This window comes from Pipistrellus hanaki, assembly GCF_964339955.1.
Source record: "Pipistrellus hanaki genome assembly, chromosome: 14".
Taxonomy (NCBI): Eukaryota; Metazoa; Chordata; class Mammalia; order Chiroptera; family Vespertilionidae; genus Pipistrellus; species Pipistrellus hanaki.
Genome location: NC_140516.1, coordinates 30,922,245 through 30,949,262, shown reverse-complemented (window position 1 = coordinate 30,949,262; position 27,018 = coordinate 30,922,245). Strand labels below are relative to the sequence as shown.

General features: G+C 41.1%; 1 protein-coding gene across 8 annotated transcripts in view; it reads right to left on the bottom strand.

The window, feature by feature from the left end:
- Nucleotides 1-6,632: 6,632 nt before the first annotated feature.
- STAMBPL1 (STAM binding protein like 1) overlaps nucleotides 6,633-27,018 on the bottom strand; it is a 40,359-nt gene continuing 19,973 nt past the window's right edge. For 2 of the 8 annotated variants that reach the window (XM_084904688.1, XM_084904686.1), the window contains exons 2-11: nucleotides 25,996-26,082; nucleotides 23,059-23,276; nucleotides 20,558-20,633; nucleotides 18,812-18,907; nucleotides 15,975-16,332; nucleotides 14,934-15,058; nucleotides 12,861-12,998; nucleotides 8,726-8,838; nucleotides 7,715-7,814; nucleotides 6,633-6,971 (exon numbers count right to left, since the gene is read on the bottom strand). In XM_084904688.1, coding sequence (XP_084760814.1) covers nucleotides 6,915-6,971; nucleotides 7,715-7,814; nucleotides 8,726-8,838; nucleotides 12,861-12,998; nucleotides 14,934-15,058; nucleotides 15,975-16,332; nucleotides 18,812-18,907; nucleotides 20,558-20,633; nucleotides 23,059-23,276; nucleotides 25,996-26,025 — 1,311 coding nt within the window. In that variant the 5' untranslated portion in view covers nucleotides 26,026-26,082 and the 3' untranslated portion in view covers nucleotides 6,633-6,914. Of the gene's footprint in view, nucleotides 6,972-7,714; nucleotides 7,815-8,725; nucleotides 8,839-11,135; nucleotides 11,316-12,860; nucleotides 12,999-14,933; nucleotides 15,059-15,974; nucleotides 16,333-18,811; nucleotides 18,908-20,557; nucleotides 20,634-23,058; nucleotides 23,277-25,995; nucleotides 26,083-27,018 lie in introns of those variants that run through there. The other 6 variants (XM_084904689.1, XM_084904690.1, XM_084904692.1 and 3 more) reach the window with 4 other exon arrangements.

Sequence of the window (27,018 nt, the reverse complement as noted above, 5' to 3'; positions counted from 1 at the left end):
ATAAAAGATAAATATAAACGTAGATTAAAATGTCTCAGTAGGATAATCCACACTGATTTTACAACATGCGGAGTAATTATATTACTTTGCTCTGTTTAAACCTCAGTTAGCCTAACCCAACTGGCGTGGCCTATAAACCAGGAGGTCACGGATTGGTTCCTGTGAGGCAGCCGATCAATGATTCTCTCTCATCATTGATGTTTCTCTCTCTTCCTCTCTGAAATAAAAAAGAATATATTTTTCAAAATTTCAGTTAGCCTAAAGGGTGTGTGTGTGTGTGTGTGTGTGTGTACTTGAATGATTACAAAGTCAGTGTTTATTAATATACAGCTCATTTTCAAAATTTAAAATAATCTACAGAAATAAGTCTTTAAAAAATATTTATTATTATTTTATTTTTGTCAATGCCTGTTTTCAAATCGATGACCGTTCTGGTCCAGGCACTGCTGATAATGCAACGCAATGGAATTGCAAACATCAAGACTCATTTCATTTGGTAATTGTGGGCCCTCAATTCATCAACTATTGCTGCTTTTATACCATAAACTTTATCTTTTATGTATCCCCATAAAAAATAGTCTATTGGCACTTTAGGATAAATTTTCTTTGTTCAAAGCCTAGTCTGGCTTCACCCATTATTTCAAATCAGTTAAACCTGAAAAGGAGTGAAAATTAAGTGAGTTATCAGTTTTTATTTATTTATTTATTTTTTAATATATATTGATATTTTTATTGACTTTGGAGAGGAAGGGAAAGGGAGAGAAGAAATAGAAACATCAATGAGAAAAACCATCAATTGGCTGCCTCCTGCATGTCCCGTACTGGGATCCAGCAGCAACCCAGGCATGTGCCTCTGACTAGAACCAAACCTGGGACCCTTCAGTCTGCAGGCCAACACTCCATCCACTAAGCCAAACCAGCCAGGGCGAGTTATTAGTTTTTAAAGTGTGTATACGTTTAGTGGGGACACCCTATATATTTATACATACACACAAATATGACTTCTGATACACAATATATTAAACTTAATAAGTATATATTAAAGAAAGATATGACTTTATTAGAGGAAACTGATTTAAAAAAACATTAAGAAACATGGTTCCAAAATCTCATTACATATCTGGAGCATCTGTTTCCCTTCTCCAGATCAGTATCTGTCTCTGGAAGGATACTAAAGACAGTTATACCAGAATAGATGCGATAGGGATACTTTCCAAGGACCACTGGAAATCATCCTACAAAGAATTTTACACATAACCTCATTTATTTGTTCTTCATAACTGTCTGGTGAAAATATAATTGTCATGCTCATTTTATAGATGAAGGAACAGAATTGCCAGCTTCAACTTCTATTCTACCCATCTGACCTGGGAGGTGCAAAGATGTATAAAAACACCTTCTCTGTCCTTAATGGTCTTTGTCTCAAAGGGCTTTTCTACCCAGGCAGCTTAGCATCACAAGAGGCTTCCTAGCAGGGAGCTACTGCTCCTTCTGTGTGTAGCCACTGATTGTCCTGTCTATAGCAGCACCTAAGATTTAATGCTCATTTGGTCTAGACATCCAAGCTTCCCCCGGTTGGCTCTGGCCCTTTGGTTTGAGTGAATTAGGATTGATACTATAAATAATTAGAGCTGGTTACCTGTCATGACCAGATTCTGTACCAAGCCCCCCCCCCCGTTTTTTGGGGGGTTTGGAGGTGCCCAGGCAAGGCCCAGCTGTAAAGCAAGGCAGGTTGGCTCTATACCAGGTTTTGGGCCTTTCACTGATAGGGTTGGGGCACGCTGTCACCAGCTGTAACTTGAGAGATTTTAGCAAAGTCTCAAGCCCTTTATATTAGGACCTCATTTTATCCTACAACAGCCCAATGGACTAGGTATTCTTACTGCCTTTCTACAGATGGAGCAATAGAAGCTAGGAGTGGTTAAGGAATATACCTAATATCATACTTGAGCTTGCTTCCCAACCCATACTCAGCCAGCATTTCCCAAAAAACAGGCCACACAGAGGGGGTCATTTTTAAATGGTGAGATTCCTGGGCTACACCCAAAGCTGAATTAGAACCTCTGGAGCTGAGGCTAAGGACCTTAGTTTCAATCCTATTTCTCTGGTGATTCTTCAGCACATCTAAATTTGAGAACCACTGTAACATGCTATGATTGAGGGATATTTTCCAGTTGTAAATGTATGCTTATCAGACAAGGAAACTTCAAACCCACTAGACTTAAAGTGAAGGATTTGTGTATAGACCACTTTCATAATTTAAGGAAAAGCACCAACCATTCCCATCACCACTTCAGGTTTTACTGAAATAAAAGTCTGTGTACTGCTGTTTACCCACTAGAGGGCGCGAGCTCTCTGGTAAAGGAATGGGTGCTTAGCAGAGTCTCAAAGAATCCAAAGCAGTCGTGGCCAGAGGCAGAAATCAGGAAAACCAGAAACACCCACTAAATGTGCCCTAGTGAAATGTCCTTTCCTTGCGAGCACCTAGCTGCAGTGACTGCGCACCTTCTCGCATCAAAAACCAGTAACGCCTCCCCTTGATGATAGAAGATGTCCAGTGACTTGAAGGGCTGAACAAGTGGCAGAGTCTCATTGATGAGCCTCACGTGAATTTCCAAAAGAGATAAAACCGGCAGCATGTAGACGTGGCTGCCTCCTGAATCTATTCTCTCCCCTAACTATAGCAAAACAGCCTTCTTCTACGATTATCAACCTTACCCACAATAGGCACCTGACTCACATTAAGCAATCTTTTATTTTTTATTTATTTTATTTTATTTTTTTTGTGAGCAGACAGGTGGGAGGAAGCGTTACTATTTTTTTTTTTAAGTGAATAATTCTCGGTTGTCAATGCAGCATCATTTGTGCAGTGAGTCTCTTTAATAGGACTTATGACACAGAGCAGTCTGAGGTATTTCCCACTGCAGGGAGGGAGGTGGCTCTCAGGGCCACACAGGGATGTAGATTATAGCCTAGGGAATATAGTCAATAGTATTATAATAACTATGTATGAGTCAGGTGGGTACTTGAAATATCGGGGGAGCACTCTGTAAAGTACATCATTGTCTAGCTACTATGTGATATACCTGAAACTAATACAAAATAATACTGAATGTGATAGACAGACAATAAAAACTTTAAAAAGACTGAGTTAACTAGGAAAACAAGTGGGAGGAAGCAATGGGGGTGAGGTTAGCGCGGAGGATGCACAAGGACTGTGTTCAGGATAGAGACCCAGAAGTGGGAGAGTATGCTGCAGAGGTGGAACTGGAAGGAGAACCCCCCAAAACTGGATCACACATAGACTTTAAAAATGCAACTATGACTTGACTATAATTTTCCAAAGTAGCATTCATAACATTTTCTCTGCAAAATCTCTGTCTTGAAATCAGACACCAATCACAAGCAATCAGGGAAATTTCCAGTAAGAAATTTGCCATCTCTGATTCATTTGCCATTCTCAAGCATTTCATCTCGCAGGTTAAATTCTTTATCTGATTTTCAGAAATGCATCTGGGAAATGAAAATCCAAACACTACCTCTCATTCTAATTTGTTTCTGAGGGCCACAGCTATTCTAGAATGTTCTTCGTGTAGTAACTTCACAGTCCTTAAAGACTGAAGGGAATATAAATGATTATGATTTGCCTGATTAGGTTTGTAATCATATGCTACCTTCAAGGACAGCCAATGGTAGAGCAAGCTCCTACACAGTGTAGTTAATACATTTTTTCAGAGACCTGAAATTCTGTGTTCTTAAGCAGATTTCCTGTTCTTGGAGAAAAATGTTTGGCATGCCAGGACCGGTTTGGCTCAGTGGATAGAGCATCGGCCTGCGGACTGAAAGGTCCCGGGTTCGATTCCTGGCAAGGGCATGTACCTTGGTTGTGGGCACATCCCCAGTAGGGGGTGTGCAAGAGGCAGCTGATCGATGGTTCTCTCTCATCGATATTTCTAACTCTCTGTCCCTCTCTCTTCCTCTCTGTGAAAAATCAATAAAATATATATATTTTTTTTAAAAAAAAAAAGAAAAGAAAAAGAAAAATGTGTGGCACTGTAGACACACCAAATCAAAAGATGCACTTTTCATATTCTTAGATCAGGCTTTCTATTTCTTCCCCTCCCTATTTAGTTTGATCCTCATTCCTCTGTCCTTTCGTTGTTATCAATTATTTTCTCCCCTCCTTAGATCTCTCTGCATATTCTACAACCTGAAGCTCCTTAAGAAATGGCCTAAAATCATTTAACTTCAGTCTTTCTTTACAAAAATGGCTTCATCTTTACAAAAATTACTCAGCAAAAAATATATTACGTGGGTGAATCCTATCCTACAAATTTAGAACAAGCCCTTGCTCTTAAAACAGGTTTGTGATTTCAGATGTATGTTCCACAAGTAGTCAGTCTTCACCCTTCCAAATGCGTAAGCCTTGGGTTCAGTGGAAAGCAGAGTAGTATTTTAGAGTGCCGCTCCTGGGGGCTCTTGTTGGTCATTCTCTCTTTTGTTTTTCTAATCCTACCCAGTCAAAAGAGAGGGATAGAGAGTTAGAAACATCGACAAAATAAAATTCTGCTTCTGCGCATGGTTTCAATGTGCAGAAGGCCTAGGATGGAAGTTCCACAATGATCAGGGAGTCTGTCATGAGAGTGGGTTCTAGCACTCTTTGGCATCTTCATCAACTCTGGTTTGACCGTCAAAAATTTGACTTAAAAGAATTAACTCCATAATGTATCGCTCTATCAAAACCACAACGAGATAACCACTTCACACTTAAATAGTGTTGTTGTAGATGTGGAGAAAAGCAAACTCTTATGTATTGCTGTGTAAAATGGTTCAGCTGCTGTGGCAAACATGTTGGCATAAAAAAGTTAACATACAGTTACACATGACCCTGCAATTCTATTCCTAAATATATATCCAATAAGATTGAAAACAGATACTGAAACAAACACATTACATACATGTTCATAGCAGTACTTATTCACAGTAGCCAAAAGATGAAATCAGTCCACACCTTCATCACTGGATGAATGGATAAACAAATTGTGTAAACACATACAATGGAGTATTACTGAGCCCTAAAAAAAAAACAAAGGGGTGATGATACATGGTACAGTGTGGATGAACCTTCAAACAAATTATAAATGAAAGAAGCTAGACACAAAAACTCACATATTGTATGGTTCCATTTACCATTTATCTATTCAGGAAATATCCAGAATAGATAAATCCATAGACAGAATGCGGATTGGTTACCAATGGCTGGGAAAAGTGGTGGTTACATAACATTGTGAATATCTTAAATGCCACTGAATTTTATCTTATGTGAATTTCACCTCAATAAGTTATTTTTTCTAATGAAACAAATTAAAAACGATGTATTTTCCTAGGCAAAACACAGATAGTTAAAACATGTTATTGCTGACAGGAATCTGCTAAATCAATAATACACACCTCAGTTCTGTTGGTAAGGAAACCTTGCCTAAAGACAGGAATGGAACAAATGTCATCTAGTTGCTTGGTTTTTTTTTTTTTTTTTTTTTTTTTTAAATATATTTTATTGATTTTTTACAGAGAGGAAGGGAGAGGGATAGAAAGTTACAAACATCGATCAGCTGCCTCCTGCACATTCCCCACTGGGGATGTGCCCTCAACCAAGATACATGCCCTTGACCAGAATCGAACCTAGGACCCTTGTGTCCGCAGGCTGACGCTCTATCCACTGAGCCAAACCGGTTAGGGCTGTTTTCTTTTTCTTATTCATCAGCCTTTGTATTAGTAGGAGACACAATGGGGCTTATTTCTTGAGCAATCTGTAGATGCGTTTCCTTCTGCAAAAGCTGTGGAGGAATTTTCAGCATCCTCTTCAGACTCAAGACTGCAGATTCACCTTCATTCCTCTGTTACATCCAGGACCCAACCAGACAGTGGCTAATTGGAGTAAACAATGTTAAGGTTTCCCAGTCAATGTCTTGTATGCCAACCACAGCTTTCCCAGCCTTCACTCTCCTCCTGGCTTTATATCTGAGTTGCCTAAATGACCTTGTCTGCATGTACTAGCACCTACTATGAAATTCAATGATTTCTGTTTTATAAAGAGAGGTATTCCCTGCACTGTGTGTGTGGACGAGGTAGCATCCCTCCCCCACTGGTCTACTCCCTAATACTAGTACTGCGTCCCCCAGATCCTGCTCCAGTTCTCACGCAGGAAGAGCCTGCTATAGGTAGCTCAGTGGCTTGTTTCTGCCTTATGCCAACTTGTGGACTTGGAAGTTTCAGATCCCAGACTATGGAACTAGAGTGTGGCTTGCCCTATGCGTGGGGCTTTGCATCTACAGATACCACCAGCTAAGGGTAGATTAGCGTTGAAAGTCCAGCTCCACAAACAACCCACGCTTCCCTGAATGACGTTATCCTTGATTTCTTAGCAGATGAGGCCCATATGCAGCCACAGTTCTTCTCACATGTGGGATCAGCTCATCTCCAAGCACAGGGAAAGGTTGTGGAAGCAGATGGCCTGTCTCGGAGACACACCTGCTACTCAGAATTCCTTGTTTGGAATTATATTTTATTGGAATGAGGAAAAAAAAATACAGCAAAACATCGAATGCTCTGAAAATGTACGCAGGGACCTCTTTAAATACTGGTCATATTATTGTTTGCAGCATAATTTATTATGGTCATGGTAGTTGGCTCCATTAATGGGTATTGATTTAACATCATTGTGACCACTCTTGAGACAGAGCAACCCAAAAAGAAAACTTCAAAATGCACAAGAGCAATAAATATCAAACTTTCTGGTCTAAAATGTATAAATATAAAATATCAGTCACTTCTGGGAACATCTTGAGAAAATCCAGGGACCACGTGTCCACGGGCAGGTATCGGGTGATGATGTTGCTAATTTTCAGAACAGGTCACCTCAGATCCAGCACGACTATTTTTATGTCTTTTACCAACACGTGTTTGCATACCTAGGAAAGAAAAAATGTCTTTAGATCATAATGTTTAACAAAATTTTTGGGAGGGAATGTGAATTTTCTAATTTAAAAATGTTCCTGATTTAAAAAAATATATATTTTTTCAATAAGAACAAATATAATCATGTGTAACCATTTTTAACAAAAAGAAAATATTTACAGAGGCTGCCAAGTAATTTTTATTTAAAATAAATTATGAAAAAAATTTAATGTAGCCACATTATGTGGAAATCATTCATGAGACATTCAATATTGTTTTATTTAAGAATTGTTTGCTTACTTGGAGTCTGAAGAAAACTGTATTTTAAGTATCACACAGTTACATAAATGGAAAGATGACATGGGCCAGTAAATAAAATAACAGGACAAATTACAAATAATAATTAATGTTCTAGATAAGAAAACTCCAAACTAAGCACAACAATGTTTTATCCCTATTATACTGCTTTAAAAAAAAGTAAGGAGGTAAAAAAAGTAAATATCTGTGCCTGGTCGGCATGGTTTAGAGGTTGAGCTTTGACCTATGAACCAGGAGGTCACAGTTCGATTCCTGGTCAGGGCCCATGCCCAGGTTGTGGGCTTGATCCCCAGTGTGGGGCATGCAGGAGGCACATGATCAATGATTCTCTCTCATCATTGATGTTTCTTCTCTTTCTGTTTCTCTTTCTCTCCCTTCCTCTCTGAAATCAATAAAAACATATTTTTTTAAAATTAAGTATCCAACAGGGTCTACTTACACTGAACAGCCTCGGCTCCTTGGTGTGCGGATGAAAGCCCTTCTTCTTGCAGGTGGAGACCTCGAGCATGCCGGCACTGGTGAGCCTGAAGACGCCCGTGCTGAGTTTCAGGGTGAAGGAAAGGCACAAAATTAAGGATCGTTTGGGCTTTCCTGGTGCTTTATTTGAATGGCACAAATATATTCCTCAAATAGGAAGGAGGAAGGCACCGCCAACTGGGAATTCCACAGTGACTTTTTTAATCCTTCTTAGGATGACTGGCCCAGAAACACTGAAGGGGCCAGTGCTAACTCCAACCACCTGCAAGATTGTCACCAAGAGGCAGCTGACCTGCTGGGGAGACCCAGAGGAAAAGCGAGGCCCCCTGGAGGAAACTGCAGGTGGCAGATCTTTCTAAGTGTTTTAACAAAAGCAATAATGGTGATAGCAAAAGCAAGTATTTACGGAGTGCTGGCTGGGGTGCCAGGCACCATGCTAAGCCCTTTACAGACCATAACCTTGAGTTTCCTGCTCACATCGACCTGTGATGGGCAGGTGTCAGGGACCAAGAGGCCCAGGTTCAGGATGGTCAGGCATCCTTTTGAGGGTGCTGACTGGATTCCTATATAACTTTACATGGGCCCTGTACTTATAATTACTCCACAATAAGAATCATCTCCAAAACCTAGAAAGGGTTTGGAGGTAATTAAACAAAGGCTGGAAATTTTCCTACCACAGGAAATAATACAGTGGAACTAACATCTCCAATGATAAACTGGAAGAATAACATCCAAGTTACCCACTTCAAGGTCATGGTAACTGGAGAAAGAGAACCAATGATTCCCCCACTGAAAAGGACCTTGAAAAACAAGACCGCAGAGCTACAGGTACATGAGAACTGACTGCCACCAATCTTTCCCACCCCTCCAAGGGCATGGTGTGCCTGCCTTTTGGAGGGTACACGCTTGGACCCAGCAGCCCCGGTCACAGCCTCGCCGGAGCCCCTCCACCTGCACTTACTCAGCCACTTACTCGTTATGCTTTGGTGAACACACAATGGCAATCGCCTCTGGCAACATGAGCTGGTAGGAACAGTGAGTGTGAAGATCGACACTGGACAAGAATGCAGTCTGGGTCGGATGTGTCTACGAAAAGAGAAGAGGACAATCTTATTAGGGGTAACCGGGTCTCAGCCAGGGCCACAGGCAATTCGAAGAGAAAACGCTAGTTATTTGCTATTTCTTTCTTACCATCATTAACCACATAGAAAAATTTTAAAGTGTGTGCTGACATACACCTTCCCTTTTTGCATCTTTGGAATAACTATGACTTTGAGGAGAGTTTCTTGGGAGTGTCCATGTCCTTTCTGCTTATTGGAAAAGACAGAACTGGAAACGAAGCATTACAACTCATCTAAGGAGATAGCTCTGTTATTATCTCCATTTTCCATACAGGGACCCTGAGGCTCCTTTACGTAACCTGCCTGTGGTCACTTTATATAACTTTACGTAACCTGCCTGTGGTCACACAGCTGGTCAGGAGCAGAGCTGTGACTGGAAACCCAGAGGTACTTTATACAAAACCCTGAACACAAAAGGAAAGTTTTCAGGAAGGTCCCCACATGCTGCTGTTACCATCTGTGGATCGCTGTTCCCTACCAATGGGAGAACGGAACTCTTCAGGTTGTTCAAGGTGTTTGGGACTCACCTTGCACAGCCAATCAATATGCACATGACCAGAAGGAAGAGGTTAAAAAGGAATTATCTTCCCGATTTGGGGCTTATATACACATGTATTCATGAGAGACAAATCAGAGGCTCATACTTGGATATGAAAAACACACGCAGCCACAATGACTTTAAAATTCACTGTCAACCCAATAACCCTCAGCAAAGAAATGTGACCATTTAGATCATGAAACCAGGTCCTCGGCATGCACTGCCTGGGTCTGGCCCCCTCCACTAGCTGCAGGGCACCGCGAAGGTTCCTTAACTTCCCGACGCCCATTTCCTGGACTCTAACATAAGGGTAATCTTTTCTTCATGGGATTGTGAAAAGTAAGTGAGACAATCCATGTGGAATGCTTAGCACAGTGCTTAGCCCATAGGAAGGAGTCAAAACCATTCGCTGGTGTTAATTTAATGTTGTCATAACGAACGGGCATGGGCTCCTAGAACAGCTTCATGCCATTATGTAGAACAATAGCTTGTTCAAGAGATGTAAGATTTTAAAATTCCTTTCTGCTTTATTTACTAGCAGAAAGATAAAAATCCATTTATATCGATTTACTGAAAGACACATGCTCTGCAAAGAAAAAAGTAACTCTCGGTCTGCAAAGACCGAGCTCAACTGAGGAATGAAAATTGCCTAATTTTTAAAAACCCAAATCTTTAGTGAAGGCATGGGTGGGAGGGCCTGATTTCCTGTTACCGGTCTCAGTGAAAACCTTCTTTTGATACAGAGAGCCGTCTATGCCTCGCCTCGGTGAGACAGTAAGATGTGTTCAGCGGAACTCTAGGTTTCTCTCTGGAGTCAGAGAACAGGCTGTCAAGCAGACCAGTCACTCCGCCTGTCCCTTTCGTTTCAGACTGAATGCACACAAGGCATCCTGAGCCTTTTGCTGCTGCCAGGAGGAATCACTTCTACTCCTTGATGACAACTGTCTCCTAGGAGAATGGTGCTTCCCTCTGCCACCTCCTTTATGGAAAAAAAGAATGATGATGACAATTACAATAGCAGCAGATGCCACTTATTGCAATTGAGCGAATGACTTTCCATGAATGATCTCATTTAATTCTTGCAAGATGAGAGAAGTGCTATTATTATCCCCATTTCACAGATGAGGAAACCGAGCTAAGCAGAAGAGTTCATAACATACTGAAGGTCATAGAGCTCATGAAGCTGAGAAATCTAATCTCAACTCCAGATCTGATTCCAATTCAGCCCTTCTTTTCTGTGACTAATTTATATCTGGGGAAAAAAGTTAGCAGGAGAATTTGTTCCTATTATTGTGCCAATAAAAATCTTCACAAAAAGTCATTACAATCACTGAAGTTTAGACACACAGCATTTTAGTGTTTTCACTGAACTGTAACAGTTTGGTATAATGAACTAAACAAAAAGCAAAATCCTGGAATTCTAGAATTATGCCAAATCCATTATGTGAATGACCCAACTTCATTATTGCATACATTAGATAGATAGGACATAAGGAAAAAACTCTGATTTCTAATTAGGGAAATGTTTTGTAAGATAAACTACCATTGACTTTTCAATGTTAAGTAAATTGAATGGACTGCCATTTTTTTCTAAATACATGTTACAATTTATTTGCTACATTTGTTTTTGCTTTAAAATACATTCTTGTTAACAGAAAATCACATTAAACTAAATAATGCCTTTAAAATTCAGCAATTTAAAAAAAATAATAAAAAATAAAAAAATAAAATTCAGCAATTTCTAAGCACACAGTAAGGCACATTACTTACTGTTAAGTAAAACAAATAGACATATGGAATGTTTTGCAAACTCTTCATTATAAATAATCACTTGTATTTGAGAGGCAGTTTATGCTTTTCACAAGGCTTTCAAACCTGGCATCTTGCTTACAGCTCACACATATCTGGTGAGGGAGAGAAGGTTTACATTAGCCCCACTTGGCCCGCGAGGGAAGCTGGAAGCAAGGAGGTTAGGAGTCCTGACCAAAGGCACCTGGAAATTTACAGGTGGAGCTGAGACTGAATTCTCTTCTCCTCTCCCATACAGAACACCAAATGTTCAATGATATTGTGGGTGTGGCTGTGTGCAGGCATGTGTGTGTGTGTGTGTGTGTGTGTGTGTGTGTGTCTTGCCCCTGTTCAGTACTTCTCTAGAAAGCAAGTAAAAAAATGGTCACAGCCGAAACCACTTTGGCTCAGTGGATAGAATGTCGGCCTGTGGACTGAAAGGTCCCAGGTTTGATTCCGATCAAGGACATGTACCTTGATTGCGGGCACATCCCCAGTGAAGGGTGTGCAGGAGGCAGCTGATCGATGTGCCTCTCTCATCCATGTTTCTGACTTTCTATCTCTCTTCCTTCCCCTCTGTGAAAAATCAATAAAATATATATTTTTTAAAAATGGTCACACAAAAAGGGAACATTAATGATTAACTAGACAAATTAGTTAAAAAAATCTCACTAGGCCTCCATTCTATGTAAATCTTTCGTCAGGGGCTCTTGAAGGTCCCCAGGATGTGCCCTGGAAAGCTTGGCCAGTACCCCTTAACGGTGGGATGACTTGTCCCTACCCCAGGCCCAGATGTGTGAGACTGAATGGAAAAATATCCCCAGAGAAATTACACTAAGGATAGAAAAGTAGAGTATTAGCACCAAAACCAACTGCAATTTTCTGAGTCCCTGGAAAAATGTGCTAAGGAATTCCCTGACATTATCTCAACTAATACTCACCATCATCTTAAGTCAGTTATTCTGATCCCTGTTTCATGGATGGAAAAGCTGATACTCAGATTGCTGAAGTAACCTGCCAATGTCCCTATACTAGAATGAACTCTTAGCAGAGCTGAAATTTAAACACATGTCTTTTAATTCCTAAGACCATTCCTGCGATGGCCTGGTGGATGGTAGGACCTAATATTTTCAGCCCCATCTTTGAGGCCCTAACCCATGGCTTTTTATACAGTTTATACATCATTGGCCTACAGGGGAGGTACAGTGGAATACATGGTTCCTACTTAATATGTACAAAAACCTGTTTTAAAGAAACATTTTCCAACATTTCCTTAAAGGAAAAGGGAACATTAAAAATTGTCTAGACAAATTGGTTACAAAGCTCACTAGGCATCCATTCTACTCTGTAAAAATCAGCGAAACAAGTCACTGATTTCCAAAAGTACCCTTCCTCTTTTAACCTGGAAATCACAGAAAAAAGTAAGAAAAAGCAAACTATAACCCTTGTCAGATTCAGATTTGATGGATTTTAGACTTAACATTGAAGAAAATGCTTTGATGTGATGCCATTTATTGGACTTGAAAAATAATGAAAAGGTAGGGACTATTTAAAATAAGATGAATTTCCTCAAGGAGGAAAATAACACCATCACCACACACACACACACACACACACACACACACACACACACACACTTGAGCCCCAAAGGGCAAACGTACATGGATCCATCCTAGAGTGAGGAGGTCATGTTGATCCTGAACACTGAACAATTCCTCCACATTCTCCACGTCGCAGTAGTCTGGGCCTGCAGACTGCTTTGGCACGATGATGTGGGTGATGGTAAATTCGTTGTGCGTCTGAAAAACAATTAGCAGAAAGGTATCTACTGACAGAGGAACAAGAAGAAAACAACTAGCAGAAAAAAATTCATATAATTCTGAATTTTCTGCCCCACAACTTGCATCATCCTCTCCACTCCCCACCCCTCCCACAATCACAATTCAAAAACAAAGTACAGGTACTGAACTAGGAAATGAATTATATAGCCCAAAATGTGAGTCAGCAGTTTGGAGCGTGAAAGCCATTTTCACAACAGAAAATGTACCATAAATTGGTATTAGCATCTTAGGCTGGTCTATGGCAATTTAGTTAATAAATAATGTTTAGATATATTACATCTATAATGGAAAAATCAGAACAAAATAATAGTGGGTTTGTTTGGAGGGGAAATACTAGTTCCATACATTTATGGTGTTACTAGAGGCCGTTTCTAAGGCTTTCCGAGGTTGATGGTCTTGGTTTTATTTTAATTATATTGGATTTCACTTCCTTACAATTTTCTTCTACTATTGGGAGACTCATTGGGATTTTCCATAATTAGGTAATCTTTTGGATTTGCAATTAGATCAAGAGAAAGTTAAAATAAATCACCCGCCTCAGGTACAAGATAAGAGTTGCAAGGAAGAGGGTTGTAAAGCGGTGGCAGGAACCGCAGTAAGAGCTGTTACGCTGTGTATGGCTGTCCATCCCTCCACAGCACTCCTTCTTTGCGCTTGGAAGCTATAGACTTCTCTCTAGTCTTAGGGCTCCCTGCAAATGGGCCACCCTTCCTCCAGCCTTTATTGTAGCTCTTCCCTCCATCCTAGTCCCCCATCCAAGGCTCATTCTATGTCTTCTTCAGGCTTGGGGTAAGCATCACTTCTTAGACCCTCCCAGACAAGGCCAGTTTCCTAGTTACACATTCCCTTGACCCTGCACTTCCACTGAGAGCACCCAGCCCCATTTCTAATTAGTCATCTGTCTCATCTTTGCACGTGTCATGTGGCAAGGACTGTGGCTCTTGTAGGCTACCGAATGCCAACACCTAGCACAGTGTCTGGCACATCTTTGTCTGATGAAAGGAAGGAAGGAAGGAAGGAAGGAAGGAAGGAAGGAAGGAAGGAAGGAAGGAAGGAAGGAAGGAAGGAAGGAAGAAAAGAAGGAAGGAAACTTAATCCAACATATGGTCCTAGGAGGAAGCATCCACAGCACATTGCCTCCTGAAGGGCAAATAAGGTGACCAAGATGGCAGGTCATTCTGCTGTGCTTGCCATCTGTGCTGCCTTTCTCTTAGAGGAAAAGGAGGATGACACGCTAGAATAGTGTAGGAGAATGTGTACTGGAGAATAGAACATAGTATGCATTCCATTGAACAACAGTTCTTAAGCTGAATGTTTAGGGCTGAAAATGTTCCTGGACCCAGACATAGAAACTTATACCCAAGGAGACTGTGAAAGGCCAGTCCCAAAAGAAACACTATTCATCTTTCTTGCAAGAAATTAATTTCATCTTCTCTCTTTTCTTTCCTTCTACGTTGACATTGTCTTTCATCACATACTTCAGATAAAATCTTCCATACTTAAATAGGGCCTGTGCCACAGGATTTCGTTTGTTGAAACTGTTGCCTTAACGGGAACCACAAAACCCTACTTGAAAAAGCTGTGGCAAGACGATACCTCCCACGGATAAAAGCAGGCAGCGTTAATTATATAAATGTGTGGGAAACTAACAATGGCAATGAAAATTTGTCTTAGAAGATTGGGTGGTTTTGAAAATCCAAAGACCTGAACTTCTGCCATCCATGTTCTAGAAGGATAGTTCATGAATAATGATAGCAGTTTTATGACATTCATCTCTGAAAAGTTAGTAATATTTGCAACTTCTAGAATGCTACTACATTCTGCTCTGCTGATCATGAGAACATAAGTGCTTGGGGAAGTTTCCAGGGCAGAGACATGAAACAAAGGCCATACCAGTTTTCCGCAGAGAATTCCACAGGTTTCTATTCCTCTCACTGTGTTGGATTCTGCCAGCAGCAGAAATCTGTGGCAAAGATCTCTCGGTAAAACTACACACCGTAGTCCATCAACCACTAAATCTGAGAAACAGAAAAGGGAGATAAGTTAAAAAACAAACAAACAAACAAACAAACAAACAAACAAAAACACACCAAATCTTACATCCTATCCTTCAAAACAGTTTTTGGCGAGTGACTGCAAATAAATATAAATATCAAAAATTACATGACCGATGCTCCACTTTCCATGTGTTAGTTTAAAATGCTTAAAAAGTAAACAGTGACTAGAAGGAAGGTAAAATGACCTAAACTTACAAAGAGGTGGCAAAGGACAAGCACTTTTACATTTCATGCCCCCGATCAATTATGTGCATGGAAGCAAGAGTTCTGTTCTGGCTCAGAGCCAATGTACTGTGACGTCACAGGCCACACAGAGGACACCTTGCATCCTAGAAGACACAGGGTGAATGCGCTTCACTGTGTCTCCCCTATGTTACTTACATCTTTAGGAAAGTTGGTGGTAAGTAAAAAGATGGTGTTTTCAAGAATGACAAGCAGCAGCTCAATGTATAAACTGGTCGTCTACCATGACTTTTAAAAAATAAATAGAAACACAAACTCCATCTGACAGTGTCTGCCGGGAAGAACTCCCCCTTTGCTTCTGAGAACTTGCCAGGACAGACATGGCAGCGCCAGCAGCACTCACTGTTGGCAGAAACCCATAAGCCATCTGGAGGCCCAGGGCAATGCTATCCATTTAAATTCAAACTGCCAAGCAAAGTTCTGGACAAACAAGTTTCTCAACAGCTTTCACCCCCAGCAAACAGTGTTTAAGATTCATGTGTTTCTTTGAATCAGAGGGTTAGCTCTGTCTACGCGTACATATGATGGAGGGGGTCCTACCACGATTGATGAGGAAATGAGGGCCTTCCAAGAGGAGAAATACGGTCCCGTTAGAAGAGATTCAATGTCTTGCAGGGGCCCATCGCACACTTACTCTGAACGGCACTGAGGGTAGCAGCTGGCTTTAAGGCCCTGTTGACCGGAGGAGAGTGGCTAGCGTAATTGGTGGCATCACTTTTATTCGCTTGGTCGGCAAATACGTTCAGCAGGGAATGGTTCTGGTGTTTGGGAAAGCAGGACAAGGCGCTGCCGTCAATCTGCTCCGACAGCGCCAGGGTTTCCTGGCTTCGCATCTGACCTCGGGCTAATTCCTGCTTCTTGAGTTGATCTTCAAAAAACAGAAACTGCTCCGTTTCCAGCTGCTGCTGGCGCATCTGAGCGACCCGCTTCCTTTCGGCCTCTATCAGCCGCTGATGTTCCAGTTTTTTGAGAACTTCGGCTTTATATTTGTTCTAAAAAAATATGTGATTGCCAGAGCAAAAAAAAAAGGTTAGTTTCCAAGGCAAGAACATCACACTGGGATTAGACATTCAATCTTCCGGCAGACAGAGCCGCAGTGAGAGACTGCTATCTGCCCGTAGGGACACTTGTGTGACAGTGAGGAAAATATATAAGGTCACAGCCAAAGGCCCTTAACCTGATGCGGGCAGCAGTTGTAAATCCGCTCATATTTTACCAGAGACAGGCCATGACAGTCAACGTCCCTCCATTCCTCTGCACTTTTAAATGTTAGAAAATCAAGGTCAGGATGCTTTGCTCAGCCTGACTCACCAAACCCTGAGGAACAGAGTATCTCAGAAGTGGTTATATCACCCCATACTGCAGTGGCTAATATAGTAGCCACTAGCCCTAGGTTGCTATTTCAATATATCTATATAAAAGCCTAAGTGACCAATGCAACTGAATGAATAACCAACCAGGCTTCATGGGGTGATCAGGCTGGCAGGGGAGGCAGTGAGGGGCAACTAAGTGACTGAGCAGTAGGCTGCATTGAGCGACCAGGCTAGTGGGGGGGGGGGGGGTAGTAGGGAGCACTCAGGCTGGCAGGTAGAGGCACTTAGGGGTGATTAGGCCAGTAGGGGGGGCAGTTAGGGGTGACCAGACTTATGGGGGGGGGGGCACTTAGGGGTGACCAGGTAGGCAGGCAGGTGAGTGGTTAGGAGCCAGCGGTCGAAGATTGTGAGAGGAATGTCCTGGATTGAAGAGGGTGCAGGCTGGGGTGAGGGGACTCCCCCCTCCACCACCACCACCACTGTGCACAAATTTTGTGCACCAGGCCTCTAGTTTAAATATATTAAAATGAAATGAAATGAAATTAGAAATTCAATTCCTCAGTCCTGCTAGGAATTGAGTACCATGTGGCTAGTGTCTCCCCCATCAGCAAGTTCCACAGAGCAACTCCCGTCATTGCAGGCCGTTCTGTGGGACAGGCTGCTCTGGGACCCTTTGCATGTGACTCCAGAACTCCTACTGCTGGAACTTTACAGAGAAGGGGGGTCAATAAGAAACATTTCTCAAAATGTGGTCCAATCATCTCTAGTACAACAAACCTGCACTTTTGTTTAACATGAAATTCCCAAGTTCCCATCTTATCAAAAATATCCAGCTACTATTAGGTAAGAATGTAATTTTTAAAAAGAAGAAGTTCACCAAATAACTGTGAAATTAGACTTTGGGAGCTACTGTGAGGTAGTTGGGGGGGGGGGGGGGGAGCATGGGGAGGGCACAGCTTACAGCCACACATAGAAACCATATAGTTGTTACAGGGCAGATTCTGATTTAGTGTTGCTTGGGTGGGGCTGAAGATTCTGCATTTCTAACTGCTCCCAGGTGACACTGGTGCTGTCTGTAGCCAGGGCTCACCAGTGTGTCTGTCCATCTCTCCTAGGCATAAAGGAGATTTCTACATGTCATACATGTGGGATGTGACTACTGTGGACTGTGAAGTCAGATCGTGCAACAGCTGCTGATACTGTTTCTCCCAAGGAAATCTGGAGGGGGCAATCAGACGCACTGCTGAGTATGGAAGGGAGACTTAACTGGGCTTTTTTCCCTTGCTGTTGCTTTGTCTGAGCCTCCAGAATCAATTTTATCTTTCATAGTTCACATCTAATCAAGTCATCAATATCCACACTTGCAGGAATCTTCTGATGTCAACATTTTCTCATTCACTTAGTCAAAAACATCACTCAAACCTCACCTCTGGCTATGCTCAAAGAACATAGAAAAGTTCTGTGACCGTGTTCAGACTAACTGAAGTCGGAGTCAGCAAAGGTGACGACTTCCAGAGCACATAAATACATGAACAGAAAAGGCAAAACAATCCTTATAAGAAAACTGAAAAGAATTTATGTTGTCAAATTTGGTCTCCTATAAACTGGCCAATGTCTTCTGTCAAAGCCTTTCAGTCTCATTATAATTTTTACTCTTTATTTAATAAGAATCCAGAAGCCATCATCCCTTGATGATATGATTATATTTCACCCATACGATTATAATTCTACCTCAGTGAAGTATTGACTGCAGTATGTAAGAATATAATTCACATTTCCAAGCTCTGCAAATTAGATACATCAGAAACCACATACTTGTTCTTTCTAGCACCTATTAGCTCCATTCATCACCAAAGAGCAGGCAGCTGGCTCAAGGTTACATTGGTAAGAGTTGATCAAAAAGCTCTATTAAAATCTCTGTAGGAAATCTATTTTCTAATGCATCGCTTTATTAGATGTTGGAGGGAAATGAAAATACCACATCTTTGGTGCAAGTGCTTAACCCAGAAATCAACATGAATTTTTTATTGGTGTTACATCACTGCATCTTTAATTTTTAATCAAATGTAAATGACATCTAAAAAACTCATATAAAAAGGAAATTCAAAAATATATTTGCACAGAAAAGGCATGAAACAAATGTACCAATTGGACTTACTTTGCTTTGCATATGGTCTTGGTATTCTACGTTATATTTCTTTAAAAGGTCCTTTTTCAATTCATCTGTCCTTGGAAATGCAATCTCCTTCAGTTTCTTTTAAAAATATATATATACACATATTGATTAGTGGGGTTTTCAGTATAGTCTTTCAGATCATCAGCTGAGAAAGAAAAACAGCTGGAATGTGAATCAGAAATCAAAACACAAGTAACCAAAGATGATGGTGGAAAAGAGATCTCTTTTCTAGGCTCCAAAATGTAACTTCTCGGTAGGGCAGGGGAGAAATGATCCCCTCTGCACTGCTTAGCTGCATTTTGTTTGGGTAGATGCCCCATTTTGAGGCAGTGGGTTTGCAACTTCACATTCCACAGTATGTAAAGATATGTCATCATATTCAGAAGGGATACTGAAGAACATGATAGATAAGTGCTCTTAGGTTTGACAGACTATAAAATGCACTGAGGAACGCTCCATAAAAACACAGATTCCCAGGCCTGAACCCAGGTTTACTGAATCCACATCTTTATTCGAAGGGAAAGGGTTGGGGAATCTAGATCTCAAACAACTTCCCAGTGACTCTCAATAGCTGAGAAACCTGGCATAGTGCAAGCACAATCCCCCACCTCTCTCTTTAGAGATGAGGAAACAAAGGCCTAGAGAAATTAAAAGGCTTGCCCCCTATCACTGAAATTCAGATCTCCAGGCTCTTTCACTAAACTTCTGTTCTCATAATCTTTTGTCATCATCCATTCATCCATCCATCCAACAAGCATAAAGACATGCTTCTGAATAATTTTTCCTACAAGCAAAAATAAGAATAACCCCAAATTAGAGTAAATGAGTCACATTGGCAGCCTGGGAACTTTTGTTTCCAACAGGACCCTCTGAGGTTGAATGAGCAAGAGAATTAAGGGCAAATGCTACACAATGGCATGGAAATGAATGACCCTTCAGGCAAGTGTGCATAGGAAATTTTTAAAATAGTGATGACCGTTTGACAAAATGTGAGTTCTGCTTACAAGCAGTGTCAGGCTTTATGTAACTGCTAAGAAAGCCTTTATTCCACTACATGGTAAAACACCTTTGGAGAGTTGTTTAACATTTCATGCTGTGATTGGCTTTGTCTACATTGTTTATCTTCCTTCATATAAAAGCAACCCAAATTATTTAAGACTAATATATGAAAAATATATTTTAAATGTTACTTTAAAAGGATTCACTTCTCAGGTAAAGATATTTGAAACTATATATGTTATAAATGTTGATGAGGAATAAATACATTTCAACAATCTGCCTTTTCCTTGAGAATATTTTGGGCTCCCCCCTAAACCCTAGCACCTTAATACTCAATGCCTTTCAAAGTTTGGGGGTTCGGGACTGCATGGAATAATTACACCCAGCCAGAATGACTCAAGGACGGAGAAATAGATAGCCATTCTGTCCAACTCTGGGAGAAATGGTGAGATAATTTCTTCTTCACACCATAAAGTGATTGAGCACATTCTTGCTCTGTTTCCTCTCTTCCCCTTCCCTCCACTTCAGTTCCAATTAGACATCCCACACTGGCTCAGAAATGATGATTAAAGGTCAAAGAAGAAATCGAAACATCATGGCTAATGGAATGAATCTTTGTGCTTCAACTCTCAAGAGGATGAGACAGAGGAGGAAAGGAAGGGGGTGGGAACCAGTAATGGATACTTGTGGGACATTTGATGCCACAGGGGAGAATCGACCCTACAATACCTTCATAATGTCCTGCTTCTCAGGGACTGCACATTGCTGGTAATCTCGATGGCTGGGAAGCTTTTCTACAAACAAGCTAGAGAAGGAGAAAGCAAGGCTCAGCATTATCTGACAGAAAAAGATGAATGATCGTTTTACTATGAGAATGAGCCTCCCTTTCCAAAAGGACACGCTAAGTAAAGTATTATTTAACCTATATTCATTTCACCTGCCTAATGGCATTGAGTATGATTTTGGCTTCACGGGAGTGTTAAGCTCAGTAAACTAAGCCCTGAGGTTAAGAGGGTCAGGATGATTCCTAAATAGACCAGGAATCACTTGGTCTCTCTCAAGGTTCTGGCTACTGAATCCCACCACAGCACCATCATACTTATGCATGAAGCTGGCAACACAGAGTATCACGTAAAAATGTAAGAGTTTGGAAAGATCGATATGATCCCTTCCCATGATTAAAAAAGACTCAAAAGGCCAGTGGTGATTCAGTAGTGTCATGGTGGATATATCAAAAACTCTCAATTGAAAATTTGTAACCAAGAGAAATAACAGCCAGAATCCCTAGTGCCGTGGTTGGCAAACTGAGGCTCTTGAGCCACATGCGGCTCTTTGGCCCCTTGAGTGCGGCTCTTTCACAAAATACCACGGCCTGGGTGAGTCTATTTTGAAGAAGTGGCATTAGAAGAAGTTTAAGTTTTAAAAATTTGGCTCTCAAGAGAAATTTCAATCGTACTGTTGATATTTGGCTCTGTTGACTAATGAGTTTGCCTATCACTGCCCTAGTGGATTAGGCGCTAATTAGGAGGTAAATTATTTTTTTTGTTCCATTTTGAGGATCCGGGGACAGCAGAGGTAAAGGCAAGTTCTTAAAGCCAACCAGGTACATCACTTCCAGATCCAATAAACTAAAAGTAATGCTTCCACGAGATATTGTTTCCATGGGGTTTTCTTACTAATGTTTCCCCAGCTGGACAGTAGTGTACTGCTCAGAATAAGTGCTCAATAAATATTTGTTCATTGATTGTGATAGGCTATAAATACTATTTTGATCAGCTAATTGGTGCTAACTTATAACTTATAACTTATAATCACTGATGTTCTGCTGTTTACAAAGCACGCATGAATTCGTCATGTCACCTATAGGGTAGCCTGGAATGGTATCCTAACTCTCAGTTCTCAAGTGAGAAAATTAAGGCTTTAAGAGGCAACATAAATTGTTAGTTGCCTTGGTCTTTTTAAATAGAATAAGTCACAAACATTTCGAGTTGAAGAGACCTCAGAGATATTCATCAAGTCATTTGTAGATAAGGAATTGAGGCCCAGGGAAGGTAAGTGAATTACCAATTACCACGTGAGTAATGACCGGGTGGGATTAATATATTCTGATTAGTTAGTAATTGAGAGTATAGTGGCCTTTCCCCTTCCCACACCTTCAATTCCATAGAAATGTGTGCAAAATTTGAACAGAAAGTGAAAAGAAATATTACCAGTTGGTAACCTGTACTATTATAGTTAGGGAATTAAAGATTTTTGGGAAAATGTGCTATTGATGACAATTGATAACCTCCAATTTCATATTTATCATTTAACCTTCTAGAAACAATTGATGGTGCCAGGTGGACCAAAGGTGGCCAGCCATCGACTTCTCAAATGTTCTCAGGTTAAGTCCCCAACTGAACTAGTGAAATTAATCAACAAGTGACATTCAATTAAAACAAAAATAAGGGTTTCAGCTCAGATTAAATAATTAATAGATCTTCCCAAGCAGTAAACTGGCAAATTGGTAAAGAAAATCCAAACCCCATTTCTGTTCAGTCTTAAACTAGGATAAGTTACTAACAATATATATCTAATGAGAAGTAAGATATTTTCACATGGCTGTTTTGAGATAGCCACTTTCCCTCAACATTTTGGAAATTCTTTTATACTTAGCTTATTACACAGCTAAATAAATTGTTTGTGTTGGTTGTTGTCTTTTTGTTGTTGTTGTTGTTGTTGTTGTTGTTTTTAATAATTACAGTGTCAAACTGGGACACTCTATCCTGGAATAATTACAATATATCCTTTTACCATTGCTAACTCATCCCCCAGACTCAATCTATCAAATCAAATTTTTAAAAAGTGAATGGCATGTTCCAGAGGCTGTAGAGAGAGCTGCGCTGTGGCTCCTGCTCTCATAAAGCTTGCATTCCTGCCGGGGTAAATGGCATGAAATAAGAAATGTTACTTGGGAAGAGTAAAATTAAAGCCAGGGGCATGCAGGTTACCACGCTGGCCTAGTGAGAGGGAATCTCATAATTCTCATCACATCCCTGATCTTCTCCCATGCCTCCCACATGATAGGGGATGCCCCTGAGGACATTTACTTGGTCATTTAAAAACCGACACATTTCATGTTTTTGGAGATTGTAAAATTGGTCTAAACATGAAAACATTCCTGGCATCCAAACTGTCTCACCAACATATCACGTCGATACATTTCCAATTCTCTCATTATAGAGACTTACGTTATAAACTTGTTATACAGAACAAAGGCATTTTCCAGGTTTCCTTCTTCCAGGTACACGGATGCCATCCTCTCCATCTCTACTCCGGATCGGAAGTAGCGGCGCGGAGTGATGTCCTCGCTGATGGTGATGTTACAGCCGAGCTTGCTGAGGGCTCGGACCCGCTCCTCCGGGCTCAGGGACACGTCCGTGTGGTCGGGCATAGCAGCTAACTTCTTCTGCAAAGCAAAATTTCAACCTCTGATTATAAGAAGAAACGAATCTGACTGAAATGATGGGTGATTTTCTGTCCTAAATACCTGACGCCAATGTCTAAGGAAAGCTTTTCATAAGACTTGATAAGATGATGAAAGCAATGTCTTTTTTGCTTCAACGAGTGATCTACACACACAAAAAGATGCACATCTCCGAGGATGAATATACTTTTTTTTTTTTTTCTTTTTTGAGGGAAGATCTCTTGTAGGTTTTAGAGCACAATTATGTGGCAGTTCCTGGTATGCAAATGTGGAAGGTGATTTCAAGTGAAATATCACTGACTCTTTTTCTTCATGGGCGCTTCCATCCTGGGCCAGGGGAAGCAGACCAAGAAAAGGATTTCTGCCAGGGGCGGGCTTGTGTCCTTCCACTCCGAAGGGTCTCCAAGATACAGCAATGAGGATTCAGCTCTGTCCCAGAACGTATCTAGTTTAATAAGGAGATTCCAGGGCCTCTCTGCGTCTATAAAACTCCACAGGTAAGTCCCAGAGAAGCCTTTCCTTGCATATGGACACCTGTCCCCACTCCCCCTTTTTTTAACAGTAAGAAGACTCTCAGACCACCACATAATAGTAATTACACTAATTCACCCCTGGCTGCAAAAAATAATAAAACATTACTAAAAAAAGTCAGGGATATGAATATATTTTTATTTCATTAATAAAAACAGATATCCGTACACATCTGGAAAAACACAACATATACACATGCAAGGAAATAATTCAATGATTCGGGAGAAAGTGCTTCCAAAAGGCAAAAAAGTCAGCAATTTTTTGTTTGTCTGTTTTCTGTTAAAGGCCATCAGCACCTCGTTTAGGCTTTGCGGGCCATCCTGTCTCCACCCCAGCTATTCAGCTGTGCTGGTGTGAAAGCAGCCACACCTCATGGTATTTAACACAACGATCCTGGCTGTGTTCCAGATTTTTACTGACAAAGACAAGCAGATGCATTGGGCCGTCGGACCACAGTTTGCGGACACCTGCTTTAGGCCAGTGCTTCCTTTTCTCTGCAGCATCAGCATCCACCAGGCTTCTCAAAAATGCAAATTCCTAATAGGCCCCACCTCACTTCCACAGACTCAAAGCCTCTGGAGATAGTCTAGGAGTTGTAACCCGTTTCCCAGAGACCCTTACGCATGTGACAGTTTGAGAAGCACTGCTTTAGACCACGCTACCAGTTCTTGATGCTCCCAAGAATGGAGTTATCTCAGAACAAATTGAGCTTCCCAAGTCTCTCTCAGGTTGTCAGAGGGTAGGCTGCAAGTCTCACTATGGTGTGGGCAGAGCATTTGATTAAGATCTGTAGAAAATTTAAAAAGAAATCAAGGTAGACATAGTTTTAATCTGGCCCATGAATTACTGATCCAGTCTTCAGGGGCCAGGAGCAGTGAATTAGATCCCTGGAGTTTTTCCAAAGCCATCTGGTCTACCTGGGTGGTAATTTTATATCAGATAGAATCCTAGAGACCTGGAATGACTCTTGCTTCTAGAGGTTTAATATATAACCAGAGAGCCATACAGAACTGGGTTTCTCAGGCCCACATGAAGTCCAAATCAGGTTATGCCTCTTGCACCTTCTATCACGCTTTTGACTCGGCCTGCAGTAATGTTTCCTCCTTCCTGTATCTTTCTTCCCCAGGATGGTTTCAGAGTCTGGGCTGCCCAACCTGGAGGCCTCTAGCTATCCCTCCTGTGACTGGGTGGGGAAGCCAGTTCAACTTAGAGCAAAAGAGAAAAGAAGACCTATCAGTCTCCCAGATCAGTCTTGACTGTGAATATAGGCACATTATAGCACCTCCACAGCCCTGTTTTGTACTCTGTGCCTTATGACAATTGGAAACAACATTTTTAATGTTCCTTTACTCCTCAAAAGTTGGACCCGTTGTATGTAGAGGGTATGCAATATACTGCTGCTCTCAGGGTTACCCACTGGGCTGCAGGGAGTGGGCTGGGGAGGGTCATTAGGAGGGAGAGTAGGTAATGACAACTTCCACTTATCGAGCCCCCGAGATAGGCTGGGGACATTAAAAATATTGTTTCCAATTGTCATAAGGCACCGAGTACAAAAACAGGGCCATGGGGGTTATATACTGTGCCTATACTCACGCTCGAAGACTGACAAGACAAGCAGATGCAGAATAAGCCTATGTGATCCCCCTGTTATTTCCTCTCCTACACACACTTTCTCTAAGATGTAACTAGAGAAAATGTGCACGGTGTTGGGCTGAAAGTGGAAAAGTGAGAGAAACAAGAGTTTCAAGAATGCAAACATTTACACAAGATCCCAAAGCAATACTTAGATGTTAATTCTAAAATGCTTCCCTGGATCATTAGCACACAAGATAAGCCTCCACTTTTTATCTGAGGCCCAAAGAAGTGGTAGATGGACCTACTGCAAAGTCAGCTTTGGCATTCTTCTCAAATAGTGTGAAGAAAGGACTACACTTCTAGAACCTAACCGGATAAAGCAGCACTTCACAATCATGTGGAAAAAATTATTTTTAATTCTCGCAAAGATGGCTTTATTAGTCACTTCCTCAAAGGAGAGGACCACACAGATGGATGACAAATGACAAGTGCTAAACTTCTCGAAGTAACTGTGATTCATTTCACATTTGGCTTGTTTCCGTTCCCCTTTTTGGGTTTTCCATCCATGTGTGAAACACCAGGTGGTGCTTCTTACCAGAGAATTCACAGTAAATGGCTGGTCCATGGCGTCCTGACTCCAAAATGAGGGTGTCCAGTGTTTCTTCTCAATCACTTCATCTGTCTCAAAAACAAAAAAGCAGAGCTTAGATTATTTTTTTAATAATTTTATTTTATTATGTATTTTTAATTTTATATTTTTATTGATTTCAGAGAGGAAGAGAGAGGGAGAGAGATAGAAATATCAATGATGAGAGAGAATCTCTGATTGGCTGCCTCCTGCATGCCCCCCACTGCCGATTGACCTTGCAACCCTGGCATATGCCCTGACAGGGAATCGAACCATGATCTCCTGGTTCATGGGTCCAGCTCAACCACTGAGCCATCCTGGCCGGGCTCAGGTTATTTATTTATTTTTTTTAAAAAAAACTCCTGCCTGAAAGCTAAACCTTGAAGGTTCTGTCTCCCTCAGAAGAATATGAGCAAACTGAAGTAACTTTAATAATCTCAGTTTTTAGAGCGACCGACCAATGGAAATAAATTCCTGAAAATACAAAACTGCAGGTGGCTATGGTTTTTTAAATGTGAAGATGTGAAGAAAATTAATTATCGCATAGCACCCAGAATGAATCTGCTGGGCATTATCTTACTCTGAATTCTATGCAAGGTTATTAAGTGGGTTTACCTTCTTCCAAGTGAGAAAGATCATAGTGGTTAAGAGCATGAACTCAGGGGCCATGGACTCTCTGTTTAAGTCAGTCTGAGCTTAAACTAAGCCCTACCAGCTATGGAAGCAGAATTCTAAGATGACTCTGGGATTCCTGCCCCTTGGTATCCATGGGTTAACTCCCATCCCCCTGAGTGTGGACAAGACCTGTAACAAGTTCAAAGAATCACTGCCCAAATTCAAAGAATCACTCAAACGTGAGCCTCCTTCTTCTTTATGGTAGTTTACATCAAGCTTTGCATCACCACTTCCTACTTCTTCTAAAAGTATTTTGGCCTGTATACGCCACTGGTCACTGATGTGATGATGGACACAGACAGACCTCCTCGTCAG